The following is a 25,610-nucleotide window of genomic DNA, read 5'->3' on the forward strand; positions in this document are numbered from 1 at the left end:
CATTTATTTTTTAAATATTTAAAACTAATTTGAAAGGGGGCGCCTGGGTGGCTCAGTGGGTTAAGCCACTGCCTTTGGCTCAGGTCGTGATCCCAGGGTCTTGGAATAGAGCCCTGCATTGGGCCCTCTGCTTCGGTGGGGAGCCTGGTTCCCCACCGCCCCCCTCTCTCTGCCTCTCTGCCTACTAGTGCCGTCAAAAAAAAAAAAAATCTTAAAAAAAAACCAAACTAATTTAAAAGGAATGCAAACAAACTCAAAATTATGAATTCTAATGTCTAATATAAAAACGTAATTGAAAATCAACCATATAGTTGGTAAAAAAAAAAACACCAGAAATCCTCATTAAATATTAACATAGGACATTTTGAGCCTAAATTAACTTATCTTTTCCCAAAGTACAGAGAAACCAGGAATAAAGAAGATTTTTAACTGTAGCTATTATCACTATGAAAAATTGAGTGCTGATCTTCATCTTCCTAATCGCCTTGTTGCTAAGAATTTATTCTGGTTTTCAAACATACTACCTTCTTTGATTTTAGTTCTCTAAAATCGGCAAAGGCCAAAAAGCTAAAAACTGAATTATATTTGAATTTGGTTTATTAAAATAAGGGGATGTAAATATGTATTTAAATGATTATGATTTTTTAAATTGAGTTATTTTAATTAAAGCTTGAAATATTTTGTAATTACTAGTATATTCAGACTTCTCTTGGGTGAGCAAATAAAGCCCCACAATCATGTCCTTCATTGACTAGCTCTTTCCCCCACTTGTCTGCCCCTAACAGCTCATGACTCTTTTTAGTCCCCTAATATATTACTTGGCAAAATAACAGGGTTTTTTTTGTTTGTTTGTTTGTTTGTTTACTTCTTTTCAGTGTAACAGTATTCATTGTCTTTCCACCACTCCCAGTGCTCCATGCAATCCGTGCCCTCCCTAATAAAAATAACAGTTTTTAAGAGGTTCTTCAGTGGTTTAATATTCACATAGCTGAACTCTTCCCCCCAGGCTATGGAGGAATATAGGCTTCTCTAGTTCCAAGTGTAATTGTGAATATATAGCATTGACATACTTGACTTCAAAAAAGGTACTTAATATTTTAATATGTAACGTGCAGGAAAAAAGGGGGTGGGGGGACTGAAGAGTCATACCTCCAATAGCACTTCTTTGTTTCTATCTGCCATCTCAGCAGTTTCCTTTTTCCCCAGAAGATAATTCTGGAAAAATAAATAAAGGAAAGTTAAATCCACAGGTTTGTGTCCTTGGCACAGGTGCATATATGATTCCTTCTAGAGATACAGCAACTGTGTCTGCCTTTATAGAATGACAGGATTACTGCTTTGAACATGAACTTGTGCCTGAGCATCATTGCTAAAATGCTTAATGCTGGCTTTTCCTTACTTTAGCCATTATCTTGAGTTATTCCATAAACTGACCTTCCCCAAATCCTGAGATGATACTACATCCAACAGCTGACAAATGTTAGGTACACCTAATGAAGGGACCTGAAAAGTTTATAAATTAAGTACAATGGGTAAGGTAAATTTCCTTTAAATATGCTAAGCTTAACTGACCCAGATGCAGAACTCTCAATTTATGTTCTGGCTTTGAAAAAAGAAATCCCTAATTCTCTGAGACTATCATAATATTACTTGCTTGCCTTGACTAAAATCTGAATTCCAACAATTAGTGCTTTATAAAATACTTTTTTCCAATCACCTATAAGAAAATCTATTGGTAGGGGTGCCTAGTGGCTCAGTTGGTTAAGCAACTGCTTTTGGCTTGGGTCATGATCCTGGAATAAGGGGACTGAGCCCCACATCGGGCTCCCTGCGCGGTAGGGAGTCTGCTTCTTCCTCTGATGTTTGCCTTCTCATGCCTTCTAATAAATAAATAAAATCTTAAAAAAAAAGTCTATTGGTATTTCCAAATGTGTATTACTTAACTAAAATCATTCAGTAAAGATGTGTCATGATTAAGCTGTCTGAAGGATATTTAATACTTTTAACACTGCTACTATCTTTCATTACTACTTTTTAATACTACTTTTTCACCTACTGATTTTTTATAAAATATTTGTGTACTACTAATTGTTAATTCAAACATTATTCTGGAATAAACAGATGCCAAACAAATCAAGGTAACATATATTAAATGTGGAAACATTTATAATCAAGGTTATTGAGATTAAAAAAAGATATTAAAATAAAGTGTCAACTGGATAAATGGAGCAAGTAGAGAACTTAAACACGTAAGTACTTTTCTTTGATGGATGAGAAGCTCACCCAGTAAATAGCTGGGTTCAACAGGCTGGATTACAAAAAGCAAAAACCTGATAACTCCCTGGAGTCACTTCTGTTGCCCCAAGGGCTCACGCCATCTGGCTCTGGGTGGCGGGTAATCTCTTTGAGGTCTGACACCTGGGGTCCAGCAGACCTTCCACCTCAGCAGCAGTAAATGTTCCCAGGGGGTTTTGCAACTACAACACCCCAACCAGGAGGTTGCCAGTTTTTTAGCTCTATTAACTTAAAAGTAATAGACTAATATAAGATGAATATTTAGAAATCATGACCTCTGTAAGATATTGGCCTCACCTGTGGGTTCTTGAAAAGTGCATATTTTTCTATACGTTCCATAAATAGAAGCTTGTTCTGGCTATCTCTTGTCCAATTAAGAAGATTTTCAACCAAGTTTTCATGGTCTTCAAAGATTCTCTCTGTCCCAAGATAAAATATCAATATTTTGTTAGTATTCATCAGAGCTGCATCAAAGACCTGAAACCTTGTGAAATAATTCCAAGCAGAATCACAGAATTTTACTCGACATTATGGCTCTTAGTCCTTAGAAATGATCCAGTCTTCCCTCTATTTACAAATATGGAAACGTGCCCACTGTGTTAATGGATTTTAGCAAAGTCACACAACTGCTACATAGAAAAATGAAGACTAAAATCTAGGTTTTCTGTTAGGTCTTCTTCAGCCTTCAGCTTTTTCCCATCCACCCCTGAAAAAACCCCAAAACCAGGGGTGCCTGGATTGCTCAGCAAGTTAAGCATCTGCCTTCAACTTAGGTCATGACCTCAGGCTCCTGGGACTGAGCCCCGCCCTCCAGCTCCCTGCCCAGCAGAGCTCGGATTCCTCTTCTCCCTCTCCCCCAGCTCGTGCTCTCTCTCTCCCTCTAAAATAAATAAATAAAAATCTTAAGAAAAGAAAAAAGACATTGTAGCCAATTACATAAACGGGAGTAGAGAAATATTATATACATGGGTCTTTAACCTACAGCCATAGACATATTCCCAAAATTAGTATCCAAACATTTTCTGTGTATCATGATGCCACGTCTCTGAACTCAAACCTTTCTAATTCTCTAAGAATAGTTTTGAGTATTATTAGAATACATTTTATACGTGTTAATAAACTAATAACATGTTTTAGTTTCTGGGGGCTATGTATGTGTGTTCCGAGACAAAAGGGTTATTAAATTTTTATTTCTCTGGAAACCACTGTGAAATATTTAAATATATAGGTACTAAGAGCAATGCAAATACTTTTTAAAATAAAATATAAAGTTGACATTGATTACAGAATCAACAATACCTAATAAAATAACAATTTCCATAATCACACATTATAATAAGGAAACCTTAAGAGTCAATTATGGCATTAAAAATGAGGAATTTTTAAAACTAGAGAATACCACGCTAAACTACAAACCACAGGAAATTAAGATTTAGTACATCTAGCTAAAAATAAAAAACATAGGTTTTATGTTTTCCCTGAAAGTCAAATGCTGGTTAAAGAAATTCGGAACAAATCTGAATAAACAGAATGGTCTTAGTAAATGTGTCTGTCTATGCAGTAATTTGAAGGGAAAAAGTATTTTGTTATTTAAAAAAAAAAAAACTGTTTCAGCCATAAGAAGATTTGAAGTGAACTGGAAATGATCTTGTATCCAAAGAAATCTCAAAATACTTGGAGGAAAAAAAGATAATGTAAAAAGCTAAGGCTATATAGAGGGGGGCAAAAAAGATGACTCAAAGTGCTTTAGTTAACATGAAAACTGTTAGGATTGCATAGAAATTAAAAAGTAAATGAAGCAATTAGATTACTAACCCATTTGTAATTCAGAGATGGTTTCTACCAGCGACCAGTCTAAACTATAACCGCAGTGGGATTTGTCCATTAGGTTGTCCAGCACTTGTCTCACTGTCTGCCTCTCATCCACCATCATTGTTTTAGAACTATCGTCAGACATGTGGACTCGAATCACCAACTATAACAGGTAAAAAGGAAATTAAATACAAACCAAAAACTAGGCATTCTAGAAATTTCTTCCAATATCAAGTAACACTGAGTAATGTTCTTAGTTAAATATGAATTAAAACACAAATGATTTTATTACACAAGAAAGATGCTCTAAATTTAGGTATCAAATAACACATCTAAACAAATGGAAAGCATTTTTGAAATTATAACAACGGGTTTAAGATTATAATAAGACAATTTTGTTTTACTTTTTTAGGAGAGTTTAAAACAGAAAGTTATTTCTTTCTAAACATTTTATCTACAAAAAACATAAGTGAAAAATATATTAGGAAGAAATATCCCTCTACCTTTCTGTATCTTCAAGATGTGTTATATAAACAAGGCAATTCTTTATAAATCTGATAAAAACTGATTAAAAAAATCCCAAATGAGGAAAAAGCCCAAATATCACCTTTTTCACTTGTGCCTCTTTAATCTTCTCCAGGGCAACTCTGATCTTTTCAGCTTTCAATTTTGCAGCCTGTTCTTCCTGTGAACACAAAGCACTGCAGATAAACTAATGCTGAAACAATGAGAATTTCTGGTAAGTCTTTTTATCTCAAGGATGTTGCCAGTATTCAATTTCAGGAATATAACTTCAGATACTTACAGAGAGAGCACATTTAAAAAATAACCCTATTCACAAAGTGAGAACAGACATAGTGCAAAGGAACATTTCTAATATGCAGACTTGAAGATCTCTTATAGTAAGACTAGATTCCATCTTCTAGAGAAAAAGAAATCTGTGATATAGCAAATTAATGAGTTTGATTCTGTCAATCTGAAGCAGATGAATTTCAGACAGGAGAAAAAGGGAGTGTATAATGGGCTGTATAATGGGCTATGTGCTGGCCTGCCACTTTGCCATACCTGCACAGTCCCTCAACTCAGAATTTATACCTGCCTCTGAAGCACGGGCAATCTTCTGCATACTAATGTTTTGTTTTATTATACTGAAAATGTATCATCATCATCAAACAGCAGAAAAAAGTCAATTTATTTCTTTGCAACCACATAAAAAATCCTTAATAAAAAATACAGGTATGTCTTATCAATATACTAATGCAAAGAGAGAAGTCTGCATTATACTCTGGGCTTCATTCCGCTTTGAAAAGTACACAATATAATCAATGTCTCATGTTAGTAAACTCAAATATGTTTCTATTAATTCACTGATGAAATTTTTAAATGCTAAATATAATTTTCCAAATATTTAACTTCTAGTAACTTCTATATAAAATTTAGATTATAAATAGTAATAAAATTATCAAGAACTATAATCATACCATTTATTTTTTCCTAAAATAACATATAGTATTGTAACACCAGTACTTACTTGTACTTTCCAGCAATAGGCCATTGTACACTGTAGTCTTAATCTTCAGTTGAGAAAAACTAATATAAGTAAATGTTCACTTTGTATGAAGGATTACTTTCCAACTCTAAGTTTTTGATTACTCTTGAAAACATCTAAGGAAAATATACACTGCCATCTTACATATTCCTATATTTAATATAAGACTTAAAACAAAAGAAAGATCTAGTTATATCAGCTACTTTTATCTGCTCTAGATTATGATGAAAAGCCATCCGTTTCACACTCTAAACAGATATCTTCCCTCATTTCAAGCTTAGTAGTTACTACTCGGTAGAACAGAACGAGAAAACAGTAGTTAGAAAGACAGTGGAGCTTGTTTGCCAGAAATCGGATCCTTTTCAATGAGAGGAGCCAGTGAATTAACATCATAACCAAGGTGTGGAAATACTATCTGTAAACCCAATTAGACAGAGAACAAAGAACTTTATTTTAACAATGGAAGGGGTAAGGTAAGACTTGATTCTTAAAACTGTTATAGATGTATTCATTTGATTAAAAGATCAAATCATTATATCGCCTTTATGCATATAAACAAATAACATAATTATAAAATATGTTGCCTGTGTATTATAAAATAATTTTTTTTTCTTTTTAATGCAGGCTATACAAATAAGATCACTATGCTACTGTCATTAAAACTCTCAGTTTCTGGAATAATTCGTTTTAGATAAACAAATCATTGTTAGTTTAATTACCAAACCCTGTGTTTCTTATGAGTATAGCACTACTCTAGAAAGGAATTTTGAATACTATCATTTCCCAATGGTTTCATGAAACCAGTTGACAGTTTTGTTGTTTTTGGTTTTGGTTTTTTTTTTTGAAGAGAAAAAGGGAAGCAGGAGCTTTATGAATGTCTTCTCAATAGGATAATGACCTTCTGTTTCTCATGGCTCATTTGACACATCTTTGTATTAGTATGAACGGCTGTTACAGAGAGGAAAAATTTACCAAGGCATATTTTCAAGTTTTACTTCATGTCTCTGAAAGGCAAATTTAAATCTCGAAGCCTGATAAGGAAAGACTGATACATAAAATCAATGCTTTGTGTATGTGGAATATAAACATGAACTTCTAAAAGGCTAAATTCTTTTATAGCCTTGTAATTATTCTGCAGAAATTAAAAAAAAAATCCCCCAAGCCAAGAATATTTTTAAGAGAAAAATACTCAAAAGAGTAAGACAAGAATTTTGAAAAAGCTATAGACTAGGAGAAAATATTTGAAATTTATCAAACTTATCTGATAAAAAGGCTATCTAAAATATTCAAAGAAACTTAAAATTTAATTTAGCCATTTAAAAAAATTTACCCATTTAAAAAAAGGGTAAAAGTCATGAACAAACAACTCACCAAAGAAGGTACACAGATAGCAAATAAGCCCATGAAAAGATGCTCAATATCATATATCTTTATGGAACACCAAATTAAAACGAGCTATCACTATACAACCTATTAAAATGGCCAAAATCCGAAAAACTGAAAACATCAAATGTTGGTGAAATAGAGGATCAACAAGAACTCACATACATTGCTGGTGGGAATGACAAACGACAGAGCCACACTGGTTAGACAGATAGATAGTTAGATAGTTTGGTGGTTTCTAATAAAAAAAAACATGCTCTTACAATATGATCCAGTCATCATGCTCCTTTAGATCCACCCAAAGGAGGTGAAAACTTCCCTCCACCCAAAAATCTGCACACAGATGCTTTTAGCAGCATTACTCCTAATTGCTAAAACTTAAAAGCAACGCAGAGAGCCTTCAGGAGCTGAATGGGTAAACTGTGCTACATCCAGACAATGAATATTACTCAGTGCTAAAAGGAAATGATCAAGCCATGGAAAGACACTGAGGAAACTTAAATGCACGTTACTAAGTGAATGAAGCCAATCTGAAAAGGCTGCATACTGTATGATTCCAACAATAGGACGTTCTGAAAAAGGCAAAACTATGGAGATGGTAAAAAGATTATGGTTGCTAGGGGCTGGGGAGCAGGAGGGATGACTAGGTGGAACACAGCACTTTTGTCCGAGCGAAGCTATACTGCCTGACGCGGTGTAGGACATGTCATTACACATTTGTGCAAATCCACAGAATGAACAACATGAAGAGGGAACCCTAATGTAAACTGTGGACTCTGGGTGATAATGTTGTGTCAAGAAAAGTTCATCCGTTGTATCGAATATACCACTCTGGTGTGGGATGCTGATTACAGGGAGGCTATGCACTTGTGGGGGCAGGTAGTATATGGGAAATCTCTGTACCTTCCCCTCCAATTTACTGTGCATCTAAAACTGCTCTAAAAGAATTCAGTTTATTTATTTATTTAAAGATTTTATTTATTTATTTGACAGACCGAGATCACAAGTAGGAAGAGAGGCAGGCAGAGAGAGAGGAGGAAGCTGGCTTCCCACTGAGCAGAGAGCCCAATGTGGGGCTCCATCCCAGGACCCTGGGATCACGACCTGAGCCGAAGGCAGAGGCTTAGCCCACTGAGCCACCCAGGCGCCCCAGAATTCAGTTTATTTTAAAAAGACATATACAAATTTAAATAATTACGTTCTGATATTGGTTAGAAATATAAAAATAGTACTTTCATACTCCCATTTTATTGTAATATTATTTGCCAAATACAACAGAACACAACCAGTGCTATCTCCTGAAGGACTGATATAAAAAGTCATTGAATTTTAAGATTAGTTTAAACTAAGTTTCTGTTCTACAGGCTAGCAGGAAAAATGCTGACATGGTGGAAGAAAGGATTAAAGAAACAAGAGATTCAGCGCAACCATTTAACATACATTAAACAAATTGGATTTCCTAGCCATCAATAAGAAACCATCTTTTTGGAAAGCACCTAGGTGGGGCTATTTTAACATCCAAATTTAGCTCTTTCATTTGCTCACAATAATACTCTTTAATAACTACATAAATTGATCTGTTTTAAAACTGTTATCAAATTCAAATTTAGGAGCTATGTGCTTAATTTCAGCGTAGGCAAAGTTTAGTTTATTCTTCTCCAGTTTATCAACAAGGATGATCTTTGCTAGAAGCTTTTTGAAGAAACAACTGATCAAGATACTTCTTACTTTTAGAGTCTGAATATCATCACCGGAGCAGAACTGAAAATATAAATACTTGTATCAAATTCCAAGAGTCATAGTGTTTTTTTTTTTTTTAAGATTTTATTTTATTTATTTGAGAGAGAGAGACAGTGAGAGAGAGCATGAGCGAGGAGAAGGTCAGAGGGAGAAGCAGACTCCCCATGGAGCTGGGAGCCTGATGTGGGACTCGATCCCGGGACTCCAGGATCACGCCCTGAGCCGAAGGCAGTCGTCCAACCAACTGCGCCACCCAGGCGTCCCTCAAGAGTCATAGTGTTTTATGCTTCCCATGGATAACCTGTTTCTCAGAAAGTTTGACCTTTACCTACATTACCATGGTAGATATATTCATACCTTTACTTTTAACCATTACAACCCAGGAGAGGAAGAAATTGTTTTAAGCTCATAAAGCGTGCAAGATCAATAAATCTTTGCTGATGTGATTAGACTGTACAGGAAGAAGATACTTGATAGTTTACTTATAAAGGCAATGTAAGTCTATGTTCAATGTCTGCAGCCTAATTTCAATACAAAGAACAAAGCTTTAGTCATCTCATGTTCTCCTCTTTTTGCTAATGCAGACAACCTCAAGGTCTTAAGTCTTCAGCCCCCTTATCTTCTGACTATCCTTTTCTTCACATTGTCTGTTCCTCAGTCATCCTCAACACAAGTAAAAGATATCTCACACGTATAACAACTTTCTCTTCTACTCTGTCTCTTGAAAGAGCAAAAGACAACCCATTTTCTACCTGAAAAACTCCTGCGCAGCTATCACTAACCATCAAATGCCAAGTCTCCTCAAATTTACATAAAGAACAAAAACTCAGTGAAGATCTTATGATTAAATGAAAGCCAATGCTGTGGTTACAAAGTGTTAAAGCACTCTCTTGAGTGTAAAAATTAGAATACTGATAGAAAGAGTGACAGTTGCTAAGAGACGGCCAGTGAATTTCTTCAACCAAGAAATTATTAAGGCTTTGTTGGTTCAGAACAAATCCAGCTGAAATTAAGGGGCTCAAAATGAATTAACAGTTTCTGTAGGATGTAGTTTATTTCACATTTTACAACAATAAAAAGTTATATCAATTTTAAAAGGTTCAAAGAAAACTTGGAGTGGTAATTAGTTCACTGCCAATTAAATGCTCTACTCTATAAAATTACTTAGAGCCAAAAGAATTACTTTACTTCCCTGACAATGAAAAAGATGGTCATTTAGAAGAGAACAAACAACTGAACATCTAAAGCTTACCACACACAATGAGGTGTGTTACACATGGTATCTCATTTAATTCCCAATAATGCAAGGCCAATATCACTATTATATACGTTGTACTGATGAACTAAGGCTCAGAAAGACTAATCTTTCTAAGATCATACAGGCAGTTACCAAATGACTGACTACTTGCTCTCTCCACTATGTCTTAAAGGTATAGCATAAACGAATGGGATAGCAGTAAATTAAAACCACTTGTCAAAAAATGAAAGGCTTACAGTAACATAATAGCACTTTTATAACTTCTCTGAAGCAAAGAAAATGGTGGTTAACATTACAACAGTTCTTGAAGGTTACTAAAGGACCATTCTGTGACAGATGTGTGTTGAGACTGAAGGTTTGGGTCTGACTGCAGGAGCTTACATTTCATAAGAGACAAAACAATAAAGAAAGTGACTCTTAATCTCACGAAACAAACTGTGGGTTGCTGGGGGGAGGGGGGTTGGGAGAAGGGGGGTAGGGTTATGGACATTGGGGAGGGTATGTGCTTTTGGGTAAATTGGAAGGGGAGATGAACCATGAGAGACTATGGACTCTGAAAAACAATCTGAGGGGTTTGAAGTGGTGGAGGGGTGGGAGGTTGGGGTACCAGGTGGTGGGTATTTTTTTTTTTTTTAAAGATTTTATTTATTTATTTGACAGAGAGAAATCACAAGTAGATGGAGAGGCAGGCAGAGAGAGAGGGAAGCAGGCTCCCTGCTGAGCAGAGAGCCCGATGCGGGACTCGATCCCAGGACCCTGAGATCATGACCTGAGCCGAAGGCAGCGGCTTAACACACTGAGCCACCCAGGCGCCCCCAGGTGGTGGGTATTATAGAGGGCATGGCTTGTATGGAGCACTGGGTGTGGTGAAAAAATAATGAATACTGTTTTTCTGAAAATAAATAAATTGGAAAAAAAAAAGAAATAGATGTGTGGTTAGTCAGGGATAAATCCTATGAAAAAAAAAATAACGCAGGGTAGAGAAGTGAAGGATGACAAAAAAATGCACTGTGAGATGAAGAGGTTAGGAAAGGCATTTAGAAGAGTAACCAGAGATTTAAGGGCACCAATCAGCAGTATGTCCTTTGCCCACTGTGCCCATTTATAGTACTAATGCCATTCCTAGAAGAAACTGGTTGGCACTGTTTTTAGAGGTTCCCAGCTCAGAGCTGTATGTGGGATAGTTATTTCATTAATAGTGGTATAGTGACAACTGGATTTTGGAGGGGGAAAAAAAATAAACAAAAAACATCTTTTTGGTGCTCTGGCCTAAGCGCAGTGCTACTATGTTCATTCTACTGTGTACTAACTACTGGGTGTTACAATGTCTTAGTTTGGAGAAGTGTGCATCAGAGATGGGTAATTGGGGTACCATGCTTTCTGGGTAAGGGGAGCCAGACTGCAACACAGATGGCATGCAAGACGTGTCAATCCATTTTAGTTTCAAAACAACCAAGTGCCCTGGTATTGAGGGCACTGACATTGACAGGCTCCTATAGTTTGGGTTATCTAGGAATTTCTGCTACCTCCTTGGCTCCATGCCCCATCCTAGCCTAAATGTTTAGGTTCTATGCTAGTGAATCACATTCCTGCTCAAATTTCATGTATAAGCAGGGTAGTATGTAGGAGGAAGCTGGAGCCAGATGTTGGCTACACTCACGAGCAATTCCAACACTTGGGTAATGGGAGAAGAGTGGATCCAAGCAGGGATGGCTGGTGCCGCAGTTGGTATTACTGTCTCTTGGGCATAGGGAGATGAGAAATTACTGACTGCATTTACCCATAACTTGCAAAGAAAAACTCTCCCTGTGGTAGGAACTTCGTATTGTTCACTGCTATATTTCTAGGGTTGTGAACATAGTAGGTATTGAAGTATCTGTTGAATGGATGAAGTTATTCTCTTCAACAGTCTGCCACTTCATTTAGAAAAAAATACAAAGTCCTTAGTGCACCTTGAATAATCTGGTTCCTGCCTACTTCTCCAACCTCAAATCAAGACACTCACTCCTATCTTCATTCAACTACTGTGGCTCCAGCAACATAGCCTTTTCTCAGCTTCTCAAACCTGCCAAATTCTTCTCCCTGGGCTTATCTATCTACATGGAACGCTAACCTTCACCTTCAAGGTTAAATAGCGCCCCCTTAGAAGGGCCTTTTCTGATCTTACCATTTAAAGGAAATGTACCCCTAGTACCCTCCCCAGTATTCCCTAACGAACCTTTGCTTCCTCCACAGCTCTTAACATGATTTAAATTTGTTTACACTTGCCCATTAATTTTTTTAATCTATCTTCCTAAGCACACTGTGAGCTCCTGAGGGAGGAAGAATATGTCCATTTTATACAAAGTTATATCCCACCCCAGGATAATACATGACTCAGCAAATATTTGTGCAATAAATAAACAATGGAAATGGTAAAACTATTACATCTGAGAGCAGTGTACAAAATGGACTGGAGGAAGGGAAGGTAAGAATGTAAGACCAGTGCGGTAGCTCTGATAAGAGGTTAGGAGCTATTTTAGGGTGGTGGCAATGGGAACAAAATGGATGAGTGAATTTAATCCTGCAAATTCTTCAATAGAGCTTTAAGATAATAACTGAGAAGAAGAAAGGCACCATGGATGGTAGAGGGCTTACACCTTGGTAACCGGGAGAGGAGCAGCATTCTGAATAGAAGCAGCAATGTCACAAGAAGGATATAAATTGTGAGGCAGCAGGGTGAATGTAGGTAAGGAAGCTAGAGATCTGTGGGACTGGAGGTGCTGGTAAAATCCTGGTAATCTTCCAAGAAATACCTGAGTGACCAGGAAATATACTGCTCTTAGGTAGAGAGATCTTATCTAGAACAGAGATCCTACTTGAAGTCATCAGTGCAAATTGCAGGGGAAGAGAGAGTAAAGAGGAGGAGCTGAGGAAAAGAAAGACCTTTGCTATGATTATAAAGTACAATATGGCTATTATTCACTTAGACGTCTACATTTCCCTAATCTTAAGCTGTTTCTAGATCTACTTTAAAGAGAAACTCAAGCAAGAGAAAGCAAGATGTCTCTTGGGCCTTCTCTTTGAGCTGCTTCTCAGGGAGGTTTTAGTCATAGTCTTAATACCCCCTTTCAAAAATTTATAACCTTAATAAATTAAAAAAAACCTTAGACATAATAATAACTTATAGACATTACCCATAATCACCATTATATTCCAAAGTAAATATCTACAACCAAGTCCAATATTCTTGAATTTAACATTTAAATACGATAATGAAATAAAAACATGACATGAAAAGAGGTCAGAATCTATTTAGTTTCCCTACTTTGTTACTGCTTAGTTAATAATGACAATGGCTAAACAATTTTAAATTGATGTAAAATATTAGCCCAGTGAAAATCCCATTGGACTGACTGAAACCATTCTGAGAGCGGATAACTGAGAAATTAAAACTGCAGTCTTCTCTTCCAATTTGATTAAGCTAATGTAAAGTAAGATTCTGTTTATATAAATATTTTAATTTATAATACAAGCATGAATTAGAAAACAAAATTTGCTAAAGAAACTCACAGCATGGATAGATAACCACTAGTAATAAAAGTTTAAATCAGAGCAACGTTTTTAGACTTTAAAATAAAGTGTTAAACTAGAAAAAGTGTAAGATACTTGGGAAGATGGCCAGGTATTTACAATATTTACAGTATTTTTGGATATTGAGAGTAGAATATTAAGTCATTGTATCTTAAGTCATTAAGATCATAAATAATTACTTCAGTAAGAGAAAAAAATAACCATAACAACAAAGATGCTGAAATAAGAAAGCATAATCTAGGAAATCTGAGAACACAATCAAAACCAGAAATTATATTCTACCTGAAAGACAATAAATATTTACATGCAGGTGGAAAGAAGTAGTATCACCTTGGTCAGCAAATGAGAAGGTTTTCCTGCAATGTTTCTCAGAAGAAGGGAGGTTTCCCTGTCCAGATAGGAGTGCTTGTGCAGAAAAAGAGAGAGAAAAACAAAAAAGGCAAAAGAAGTCAGTGGAGGTTTTATGTGTTTAAAATATAAAACAGACAAAGAATGTTTCTCTATCATTAATCTCATATCTTTCTCCTACAGTGAAATGTGTCCATAAGAAAACTTTAAAAAAGAAAAAAAAAAAAACAGAAAGAAAGAAAAGGATGGGGAGACAGACACCATTGATGCCAAGAGGCATGTCCTAGCCAACTCGTGCCAGTCCCTTACTGCGAAAATGGACCATGCGCTGCCTAGATCACAGAGCCAGCCTGTCTTCTAGGGAGGCCTTTGTGAGTGCTGTGCACACAGCACAGATAACAGGTGTTGAGACCAATGACTAAACAGAAACCTTCCTCTTATTAAAGCTGATAAAGACCCCTATAGCTTTAAGTAGTATATTCTTGTAAAAACAGAGTAAGACTTTTAAAAACTTTCTCAAAACTCTGCAAGTATTTCTGATCAATTCAATGACAGCTTTTTTCCAAGAGAAAAAAATGTCCAAAAGTATTTTGCCTAATGGATATCACCTGTTTTCAGTAAAATCTTAATTCACTCATTACATCAGAATACTAATAAGACTATACTGCACAGTAAAGGACTTACATAGCAAACAAATGACATAAAAAAAATACTAAGCAGAGCTCCTTTAAATTGTTAAATTAATTTAAGCAATTAATATACTTTCATAAAAATGATCTGTGAATAACAAAGGCCTTAACTACAGTTTTCCCCCTTGGTAAATTTTTAGTAACATGTTTAAGGTAAGTTTATGCAATTGTATTTAAACTCAGAGTATAAATTAGAGTCGTTTCCATATAAACATAATTCAGACTTGCCTGTCCCTAAATAATTCTGAATTAGGAACTATTTTTTAATGCAATGTAATTACTAACCACCATTTAAAATAATACACTGACACATTCAGTTGAGTATCCCACTCTTGGTTTTGGCTGGGGTCCTGACCTCAGGTCGTGGGACTGAGCCTCCATACAAGCTCTGCACTCAGTGTGGAGTCTGCTTGGGACTCTCTCTCCCCACCCTTTCTTTCCCTCCCCCAAACCTGAAATAAATAAATCTTAAGGGAAAAAAAAAAAATGGTGCAGCTGAGTGACGTTATAGAAAATATTCTATGTTGTTGTATTTTATAAATCTAACAATGTATCAAGTTATTCTTAAGAAAAATGTTCTTTGGAAAGAAGTATTAGAGCAGTACCCACTCTTAGTTCACTGTCACAGATAATAAAACACATTACTTCAAGATTAGAAACACTGTTAAAGAATACTAATCTTTAGGGCACCTGGGTGGCTCAGTTGTTAAGCATCTGGCTTTGGCCCAGGTCATGATCCCAGAGTCCTAGGATCGAGACCCGCATGGGGCTCCCTTCTCAGTGGGAGGCCTGCCTCTCCCTCTCCCACTCTCCCTGCTTGTGTTCCCTCTCTTACTGTTTCTGTTAAATAAATAAAAAAGATCTTAAAAAAAAAAAATCTTTGCTCATATCTACACTATGCTGTTTGCTATATAGAATTTTATTGCCTATGCATTTTTTTTGCTTTTGTTAAATTTTTTATTTTTTTTTAAATTTTATTTATTTATTTGACAGAGAGAGAGAGAGAGATCACAAGCAGGCAGAGAGAGAGGAGGAAGCAGGCTCCCCGCTGAGCAGAGAGCCTGATGTGGGCCTCGATCCCAGGACCCTGGGATCATGACCTGAGCCGAAGGCAGAGGCTTAATCCACTGAGCCACCCAGGCGCCCTTTTTTTGCTTTTTTAAAAAAAATATAAGATGAACCTTATAAGCATACCTGCCCTTTCACCCACTCCTGCAAAAAGAACAACAAAGGGAAAAAAAAAAAACCTAAGGTTAAAAAAAATTGGACATATTCATCAAGATTAGCACTAACAGGGTCAAACAATAACAAGAACAGAGACAGTTATCTCTAGGTCCTCATTTACCTAAATGGTATAATCCTCCTGAAGGTAAAGATTAGTTGGCTTCTCCAGAAGACACGAGGAAAGAGAAATTTCTAAAAATTCAATTTAATTTGAGGTTAACAACCCACTAAGACCAGGGAGAAAACTGGGAAGGACAATTAAAAAGAGGAACTTTAACTTTTATTGCTCTTATTCCCATTCATTTTTTGCTATTCATATGTAATGGGACAAGTGTATTCTTACACAAATACGTAAAAAATAATTTTATGAAAAACCTACTCCTATTTCCTTTATCTTACTCAAACATTAGTTCCTCAGAAAAAGATCCCCCAAATAAGTAAAATATCTATATTCAGGTCATTTTATTTTACATTCTAAAAAACAAATATGCTTTAGGCCATGAAAACAAATTTTTTGGTAAGTATAATCCCCGACATTAAGTTCAAGTTTAAACTTAAAATCTTTTAAGATTTACTCAATTAGTCCTAAACTCAGATCACCTCAAGATTTCTCAAATCACTAAAAAACAACAAACAACAACAAAAAAACACAAAAAAACCCCAAACCCCCAAAAAACCTGTTTTATGATCATTAAGAAACAATGATATCTAACTGTATTTGTTTAAAGACTCAAAGGTGGAAGTTATCCATTTAAAAATATTAAAAGGTTTAAACAGCCTAAAATAAAAAGGAGATAACCATTATATTATTATAGCTAGAGTACCAAAAATAATCCACATCTAAAAAAATGAGACCAGGAAGAGTTGAACATGACAATAAATTGGGGTGGGGCAGTCCGGGAGCTACTCACGGGCTTACTCACTAGCAGGGAGGGAAGCCAGGCCTGCAGGGTTCCTCTATCTAAGCTATAGGTATTTGTAGCAGAAAAAACAAAAACCTAGAAACCACAAGAAGCAAACTCCTTCCTTCAAAATATCCTTCCTTTATCTATCTTCCCCTAATGGTGCTAATCATATGTTGCTCTAGAACTCCTCAGAAAGGAGGTCAAGGGGTCGGGAGAATTTGTTACTGGAGAAAGATGTAAGACGGAGGAGAAGAGTGGCGTAGAGCTGGAAGATTGAGACAAGCAAAGGACACGGGGATTGGGGCAGGTCTTGAACTCAACCTTCTGTCTTGCAACATTTTGCTGATAACAAAAATACACACCACTTCATTTAAATAGGGCCTTCTTACATTTTCTTTCATTCACTACTAACCACACAAAGTCAGTGGCTTATTTTTAATCCATTTTCTGGTTTATTAGCTTATTTTCTTTCTCTCTTCCACTTTATTTAATTATTTATTAGGTTGCAACTTTGACCCTGGAACCATGCAAGGCATTGGAGATGCAAAGGTGACCAGGACAGGCATTCCTTGCTCTCACAAAGTTTAGAGTCTAATGGGGAAATTAAATGACAAGTACAGTACAATGTGTTACGTGGTATGGAAGCAAGTAGGACGTACGGTACTTAACGCAAAATCAGGGGCTCAGAGGAAGTATTTTTGAAAAAACTTAGAGTCCTGGAAGATGTGTTAAGAGCAGCTAGGAGTGCAGTGAGAGGTAGAGACAGAGAACAACTAAGGGTATCAGAGGATCTAAAAGGGGGTAGTACTGCCTTCAAGGTGACATTTCAGAAAATGGGTTATTTTGGGCTGTCACAATGAAGAGGAGGGGGGTGTCACAGGTATTTTTAGAAGAGAATGAGAATGCTGGATGCCCTGCAGCATGGAACAAAGTCACATAATAGCAAGTAAAGTCCCACATCACACAGGAACTTTTATTGTCTTTATATGGAAAAATCACATAGATGGGAAATGCTGTTCATAACACAATCTGAGCTTAGAACCTAAGTCTATTTAAATGTACAGTGTATTTTAAATACAATTTATTTCTGTAGGACTTTAATATTCATTGACTTTTCCAAGAATGCTATTTACCCTATAAAGCAAATTGAGGGAAGCCAGCATTCTTTTGTTCAGAATTTACCAAAAGTTATTCATTATGTTGGAAAATCATTTCACCAAAGGAAACCCACCTCGAAAAGCTGCCAGTACCAAAACTGGCAGCATCGATATGCATTCTGTCACATGCAAGCACATGACAGGAGACATCTCAAATTCTTTTTCACAAAATAACTAAATACTACTAATGAAAAGACATGCCATGCAAGAATTCCTGAGGTTTATTAATAAAGGAGGTTTAAAAATATTCCACATTACTGTCTTATTTAAAATAATTACAACACAATGAGAAATCTAAACTGTAAAAATAAATGCCAAAATCATTTTATCACTGCCTCATCCAAAGATGTAAGATAGGGAATGGTTTTATCACAATTATACATAAGACTTGGGCGCCTGGGTGGCTCAGTCGGTTAAGTGTCTGCCTTCTGCTCAGGTCATGAACTCAAGGTCCTGGGATTGAGTCCTGCATCAGGCTCCCTGCTCAGAGGGGACTCTTGCTTCTTCACTCATGCTCTTTCTCTCTCTCTAAACAAAATCTTTAAAAAAAATTATACATAAGGCTCATTTATAAAAATTTTATACTTCCCATTTCTTTTGTTGGGGTCTATAAATTGTCTCAGCACATTATCCCTATTTTGTTTAAAGCTATTTTCTTTTTCTATTACCATATAGAGCTATGTTTCGTCGGCTATTACTTGTCACAACATGTTTTAGTTCCAGGTCCACCCAATTTCTGCTTTCTCTATCCTGTAAAAAATGACTTCTGATCTTTTCACCTGTCTTAAACCCATATTATAAGTGGGTGTATGATAATGTCATTGTGTCTTTTACTACAGTGGCGGCCAAACATTTAAAAACTGAAATACATTATTATATTATAAGTAACTTTTTGGTTATTCTCCTCCATCATGGGTATTAGAGCATTAAATTCCTTTTAAAAAGCAGGTATGTGGGTAGGTTAGATTATCTATGAATTTCTTTGAGCCAAAGATCGTGATTTAAATTATTTGTTATAAAATGGGGGTTCCAGGACTGAAAGGACTGGGAAGTAAAACAAGCAGATGACAATGCAAGTGTTGCAGCAAGTGTGGCTGATGCTGAAGAATGTAAGGGAGGGGCTCAAGGTGAGGTGAGGAAAGTGGTTTTCACTACGCTGGATATAAACCATTAGCAGATTGTGAAATCAACTCACTGGGTTACTGGGTTATTACCAGATAAGGAAAGGAAGGGGGGTTAAAGAGAATCTGATTCAGCTGGGTGGGGGTCAGGAACTTGGGGGATTTTTACACTTCACAGATGATTCTGAAGCAGTACTGTCCAACTGAATATAATACAAGCAACAAATACAAAATTTTCTAGTAACTACATTGAAAAGAAAAGAAAAAGCAAAATAAAATTAGTATCTTTTATTTACCTGAAAATATCCAAAGTAGTATAATTTTACAAAGTAATCAATAAAAAATACTAATGAGATATTTACATTTTTAAATACTAAATCTTTAAAATTCACACTGTATTTTATCTTTATAGCACATCTCAATTTGGATTAACCATATTTCAAGTGCTTAACAGCCACATGTGGCCAGTGGCTACCATAAGGAACAGCACAGATGTGAAGCATCCAGACTTGTCAACCACTGACCAGAGGATGCAATTTTGAAGAAAGAAATTAGGTTTTCAATGAATCATCAGTGGAGAAAAGTCATTCTACTCGATAACCCCATTCTGAAGAACAGCTACATTTGTATCTTAAGAAATTTACAAAAGCCCTTAGTTTCAGAATAGAAGAAAGCTTGTGGTTTTAGGCTCCAATACATAATTTTTCTATATCAGATATGCTACCACCTATATAATCTTACCATAAGTAGTAACAGTCAATGGTATTGTATCATACAGTTGTTCATTTGTTTTCTGCTCATTTATTTTTAAACTTGGTTTAATTTTTATTAAAAAAACCTAAGGTTTATGACCAGATTTCATCATCAGGAGTTCTAAAGAATGTATTCTGCACTGCTATGTAAGTAGCCGCACGGACACATTTACAGAACTTACAGGTGTCAGCTCAGCCTGTTCTTCTGTGAAGTCAATATGATGCTTGGCCTGCTTGCTGGAACATCTCAGAGAAATAGCATGCTGTGAAAATGCAGGAAGGAAGAAAATGATAGGTAAAGGAGGTGGAAAAGGGCCAGTCTCATTATCATGCAGGAAGAGAAAAAGATCACTGAAATGAATTGTTGAAACAAAACCGTAATGAAAAGTTGCATGCATCTTTCATTTATTTTACAAAAATAAAAAAGAACCAGATGATCCTAACCCTTGATATCTTCAGGATAACCTCACTTCTGGACAGCAGAGCTCTACAGGAGAATACCAAGTCCAGTACCAATTCCTGGTTTAACAGGGCCTTGACTGCTGTTTAGCAGTACTCTTATTCCTCTTTTCCCATCACTCCCTAAGTCATTCCCTCTAAGATCATTCTAAGTAGTTTCCAAGTTGGTCAAGCTTCTAGTTTCACCCTTTTATCTCTTCATATGACCTCACTTCCCCCCTCCTGTTACTAAGAACATCACATCCATTAAGAGGATTTTCATCACTAAAATGAATCCTGTAAGTGCACCCCTAATTCTCATCCTTCTCTCCACTTCTATATGAAGAAATATGTATTTCCCTCTAAAGTTAAGCATGTCCTAGATCCCACTCATTGCCTCTCTTTCTCAAGTCTCAGATACTAAACTACTACAGCTTGTTGGGAGTGTGAAAGACAGAAAAATATTTAATACTTCTGGGTACACACCTCTTGTTAAACTAGTGTTTTCTCCTGTTCACTGCCAAATTTCCTGAATTTAGCTACCCTCCACATACCACTCAATTTCCCACAATCTAGCATCCATCCCTCTCCAAAGTCTGAATACTCTGGGTTGTAATGCATTCTGTAATTCATTCTCAAAGTCATCCATGACCTTTTAACTGGGGTTTTCTGTCTTTCCTATCATAGCACTTATCACACTGTACTGAAATTGAAATTGCTTGGTTGTCTGTATTGACACCCTCTTCTCACACTATAAATCATAAACTCGTAAGCACATTGTGTATTACATTCACATTTCATCCCTTAGAGCCCAGTGTACTGCAGAGGTAATCAAATATTTAAGGCATGTGTGAATAACTATTTCTTCTTGAACTTCATGCCACAAGCTTGGCCAGATCAAGACTATTTTCACTTTGCCTTCTCTACATTATAGCCTTAAACATATTCAATAGCACTGTGTAAATCACTACTATCAATGGCAGGCCTATCAAATCAATATTGTCAATATCCTCATTCTTGGAAAATAAAAAAATAAATAAATATAGACTGAACTATTAAAGGCTAAAAAACATAACAAATGCAACTGACTCTAAAATGGTTCAGGAAAACAAATGTATATATAAAAGAACAATAAAGCAAGTGTTGCAAAATGCTAAAAAAATCAGTGAATCTGAGTAATGAGTTTCTGAGTTCTTTGTGCTATTCTTTCAATTTTTTGAGTTTCGTATTATCTTAAAACAAAAAGCTTTTAAAAAATCTATTCTCTATAGACTCAATCTCACACAAACTCTATATTTCCAAATGCTTATTGGTTAATTAAAAAAAAATCTAAATCTGTAGTGTTCAGAATAAGAGATGACTGCCTATATACTATGTTATTAAAAAGTATGATGGATCATTAATTCTTAAAATTCAACACATCCTCACCAAAAATGAACGTAGGCAAGGTGACATAAACAGTAGAAATACTACATGTGTGAAGATTAAATGTTGTTACATTAATAAAGATGGAAAGGAATTATGGGATGATATAAACAGTTTATTTAATATTAGTTTCTATTTCTACAAAATATTTAAACACTTTTCTATAAAAACAAATAAACAAAAAACAAAAAACCGCCCCCAAACCCAATTTTTACCTCAAAATGAATCTGAGGATCAATTCTACACATCAATTTTGCTCTAAGCATGTTCAGTTCTAAAGACTTTTGTTTGTTATCAAGCTATCAAATTCTCCAACAATCCCTCAAAAACTCTTTGCAAAATTAGTTATGGATCACCATTTTCTTGAATTGTATCTGTAACATGTTAGAGAAGTACCATTTTCAAGTCAGAATCTTGTGCTGGTGTAGGGGGGTGGGGGATGGCAGGTGTATAGAAAAGCACTGATCTCACATAGAAGCCAAACCATAATCAAGAAATGGCCTTATACCAAAGAACAAAATAAAACACTTCCTTTTGATAGCTAACACCTTAGATTACAATGGGAAAAAAGAAGTGGAAGTCTGTGAACATGCATTAGTGTTTCAATAAAACAGATTTACATTCATCCTTTGCTGACATGTGTGCACTTTTCACAAACATTAAAAATGAGCAAAGCACTAATGGTAACAAATGCAGACCTCAGGGCCGGAGTAACTAGGTTAGGGCTTCAGCCCAGCTGTTTACTGACAATGTGACTCTAGGCTTACTGTTTAACCTGTTTTCTCACGGTAAAATAGAGGGATAACAGCATTTTCTCCAAAAGTTGCCATAAGAATTAAGTGAATAACATTACTATTATTACACAAGTGAGAAACCACCAGCCCTCATCTGAATTTCATTTAAGCCTCAATTCATTTAAGGTAGAGCTAGTTTACATTTGTTAAATTTTAACAATACATGCAGGAATATACTAAAACACCACAAGATGGGGATGTTACTGCATAAACATAAATCTCTTTGCCCTTTTCCTTCTGCCCTTATAGCTCTATCTCTAGGTCTGGGTCTAAGAGCATTGGCCAGTCTAGCCTTGTCTTGATTGTTCTTCAGTTCTGTGACGTAGCAGTATGGTATTGCAGTGTGAGTTCTACAACTGGACTGTCTGGGTTCAAATCCTGGGGAACTTAGTCACTCTCTGCCTCAGTTCCTTCCACTGGGAAAACGGAGCTAATGGTATCTATTCCACAAGACACCGTGCAGAGTCAGCTTGTTGTTAAGTACAATGTCCAACACAGAATAAGCACTCAGTAGAGCAGGGGATATTATTTTTCTATTTCACTCCCTCTTTTTTTCCTTCTCTCCTTTTACTAGCCATTATATAGCCAGTATGTGTCTGAATTCCTTCTAAAATTATTTCTTTTAGGGAGTCCGGGTGGCTCAGCTGGTTAAGCATCTGCCTTCAGCTTAGGTCACGATCCTGGGAGACCTGGGCTCCCTGTTCAGCAGGGAGTCTGCTTCTCCCTCTGCCCCTCACCCTAATCATGTTCTCTCTCTCACTCTCTTTCTCTCAAATAAATAAAATCTTTTTAAAAAATAAAAATTATTTATATTTTATAGTCCTCATCCATTTTAAAAACAGATAAATACATTTCTATTCTTGTTCCCCCCCAAAAAAAAGGTACTTTTTTTGGACCTTTTTGGACCAACACACCTTTTTGTGTTGTGGACTAGCCCTCCACAACACAAAATAATGACAAAACAGACCTAAAATAAAATAATGATGATGTTTTATTTCTTCAGAGATGAAAAATGACACAGATTACTAGGAAATACACAAAACGAGAATCCTGGCGTATATGCCAATGTCGACTGGAGTAGCGTATTTGAAAAGTATGGTGAGAACTAGACTTTCACCATGCTTTTCATTAAATCTTCACCTCTTCTTTCATCTGAAACCTATTCTTTTTGCTATTTATTAACCTCACTAGGCCAGGGAAATCTGGAATTAAACACCAGATGGGTACATGTGAATAAATTTCAGTGAAATGTAGCAACACAGTCATTAGAATTTTAAGAATAACGTAGCTGCAATAACTGAGAAGTCAATTAATAATCCCAATCTTTTTTAGATATGTAGGCCTCTAAAAGTTTGAGGAAGCCCCGTGCTTTCATCCAGTTAATACTTCAGACCAAAGGTTGCTTGATAAGAATTTAGGACTTAAATGCCAGTGGGGCTCTCTACCCCCAGGGCTACAATAAACACAATGGCTATTTTCTTTCCACTACCTCAAAATTTCTGCACACATTGATTCTTGAAATAGTTCTGAAAAGTGAAGGAACTGGAAAAATTTATTGCACTGAACCTATGATATGCTGTTGGCATATCACAAGTTATGGTATATCCATGGAAGATTTCACTTAGGAAAAAACTATAAATATGAGGGAAACAATGATAACATTCAGAAGTTTTAGTAGCTCAGATACTAAGGAATTTTTTCCTATAATATTTATGGAACAATCATCAAGTATTAAAAAGATTCAACAAAACCTTTGGACTCTGCCATAAACTACAATAAAACCTTTTTTTAAGATTTTTAAAATTTATTTGAGAGAAATAGCACAAGCGAGCACAAGCAGGGGGGGTGAGAGAGGGAGAGGGAGAAGCAGGCTCCCTATTGAGTAGGGACCCAGGGATAACGACCTGAGCAAAATGCAGACACTCAACCAACTCTGCTATCCAGATGCCCTACAATAATAGCTTTTAAAAGCATTTTCATTTTAGAAGTACATTTTCATGTATAAAATTCCAAATTTAGAAGCATCATTAAGGTTTAAATCTCACCAGAAAATAAAGGAATGTGCTAGCATTAACCTTTTATCAGTGAACTTTATTTTATGTAAAATTTATAACATGCAATTACCATTTATATTTGCAAACTTCTATCTAACTGAAAACTATTGTTTTTATCAGTTAACATGAGTAAATGTGCCATAACAATGCCAGGAAATCAGCAGCAACATTTATTTCACATTGGTTAAGATACAAACAGAAACTTACTAGAATTTATTTCAACCACACTGAATTCCAATTTAAAAACTTAGTAGATGAGGGGTGCCTGGGTGGCTCAGTCTACTTAGTAGACGAGCATTACTGATGGATTTCAAAAGAACACTGACTGAAATTATTCTATAATCCATTTTTATGCTTATCCAAAGAAAATATTTTATACTACAACATTTTTAACACTTAGGAAATAATTTTTAAACAATCAGCTTCACTTTATTTTTAAGATACTGATAAAAACTGGGAGGTAAGTGTAGTTTCATAATTCAAATATAGGTTTCTCAGTTACCTGACCTACTTAAAATCTCTTCTTTGGAATAAATGCCCCTACCAAAGGGATAATGGGAGACTTAAATGAACTTAAATGACTTAAATGAAGTACCTGAAAGCACAGTATTTCAACAAAAGTCAGAAAAGAGAAAGGCAGGGAAAAAAGACTTACTCTTCCTGATGTGAAATTGTACTGTGCCTATCCCTGTTCGCTTTCAGAGAGCAACAAGACAAAAAGGTAAGCCACAGTATTATTTCATTTTCGGATGGACAGTTTAACTACCCATGTCCCGAAAATGGAACACTACCAACTTCAAACTGACTTTTCTAACTAGGCTCAGATGTCTGGCAAGGAACTAGGAGGCAGTATGACTGGCCAAGTAAGAAGAGGAAAGAAAGGAAAACAGAAGCAGAGGTAAGCGGAAAGCAAATCCCATAAGGACCTGCAGGCCACTGCAGGGATTTCAGTTTTATAAGAGGATACAAAGTCTTTGGGTTTGAGAAGAAGAGGGGCAGTATCTGACTAACTTTTAATAGGACCACTCTGGCTTCGGTATGGATGGTAGACTATTAAGGAAAAGGTAAATATAGGATGCCCAAGTGGAAGGCT

General features: G+C 35.9%; 1 protein-coding gene across 1 annotated transcript in view; it reads right to left on the bottom strand.

The window, feature by feature from the left end:
* The window catches only part of RAPH1 (Ras association (RalGDS/AF-6) and pleckstrin homology domains 1), a 95,693-nt gene that overhangs the window by 23,689 nt on the left and 46,394 nt on the right, over positions 1–25,610 (bottom strand). Inside the window, 4 exon segments of the mRNA XM_044241392.1 lie at positions 1,150–1,215; positions 2,593–2,714; positions 4,111–4,270; positions 4,715–4,792. Of these exon segments, the coding sequence (XP_044097327.1) occupies positions 1,150–1,215; positions 2,593–2,714; positions 4,111–4,270; positions 4,715–4,792 (426 nt within the window).

This window comes from Neovison vison, chromosome 3 (assembly GCF_020171115.1).
Source record: "Neovison vison isolate M4711 chromosome 3, ASM_NN_V1, whole genome shotgun sequence".
In the NCBI taxonomy this organism is placed as follows: Eukaryota; Metazoa; Chordata; class Mammalia; order Carnivora; family Mustelidae; genus Neogale; species Neogale vison.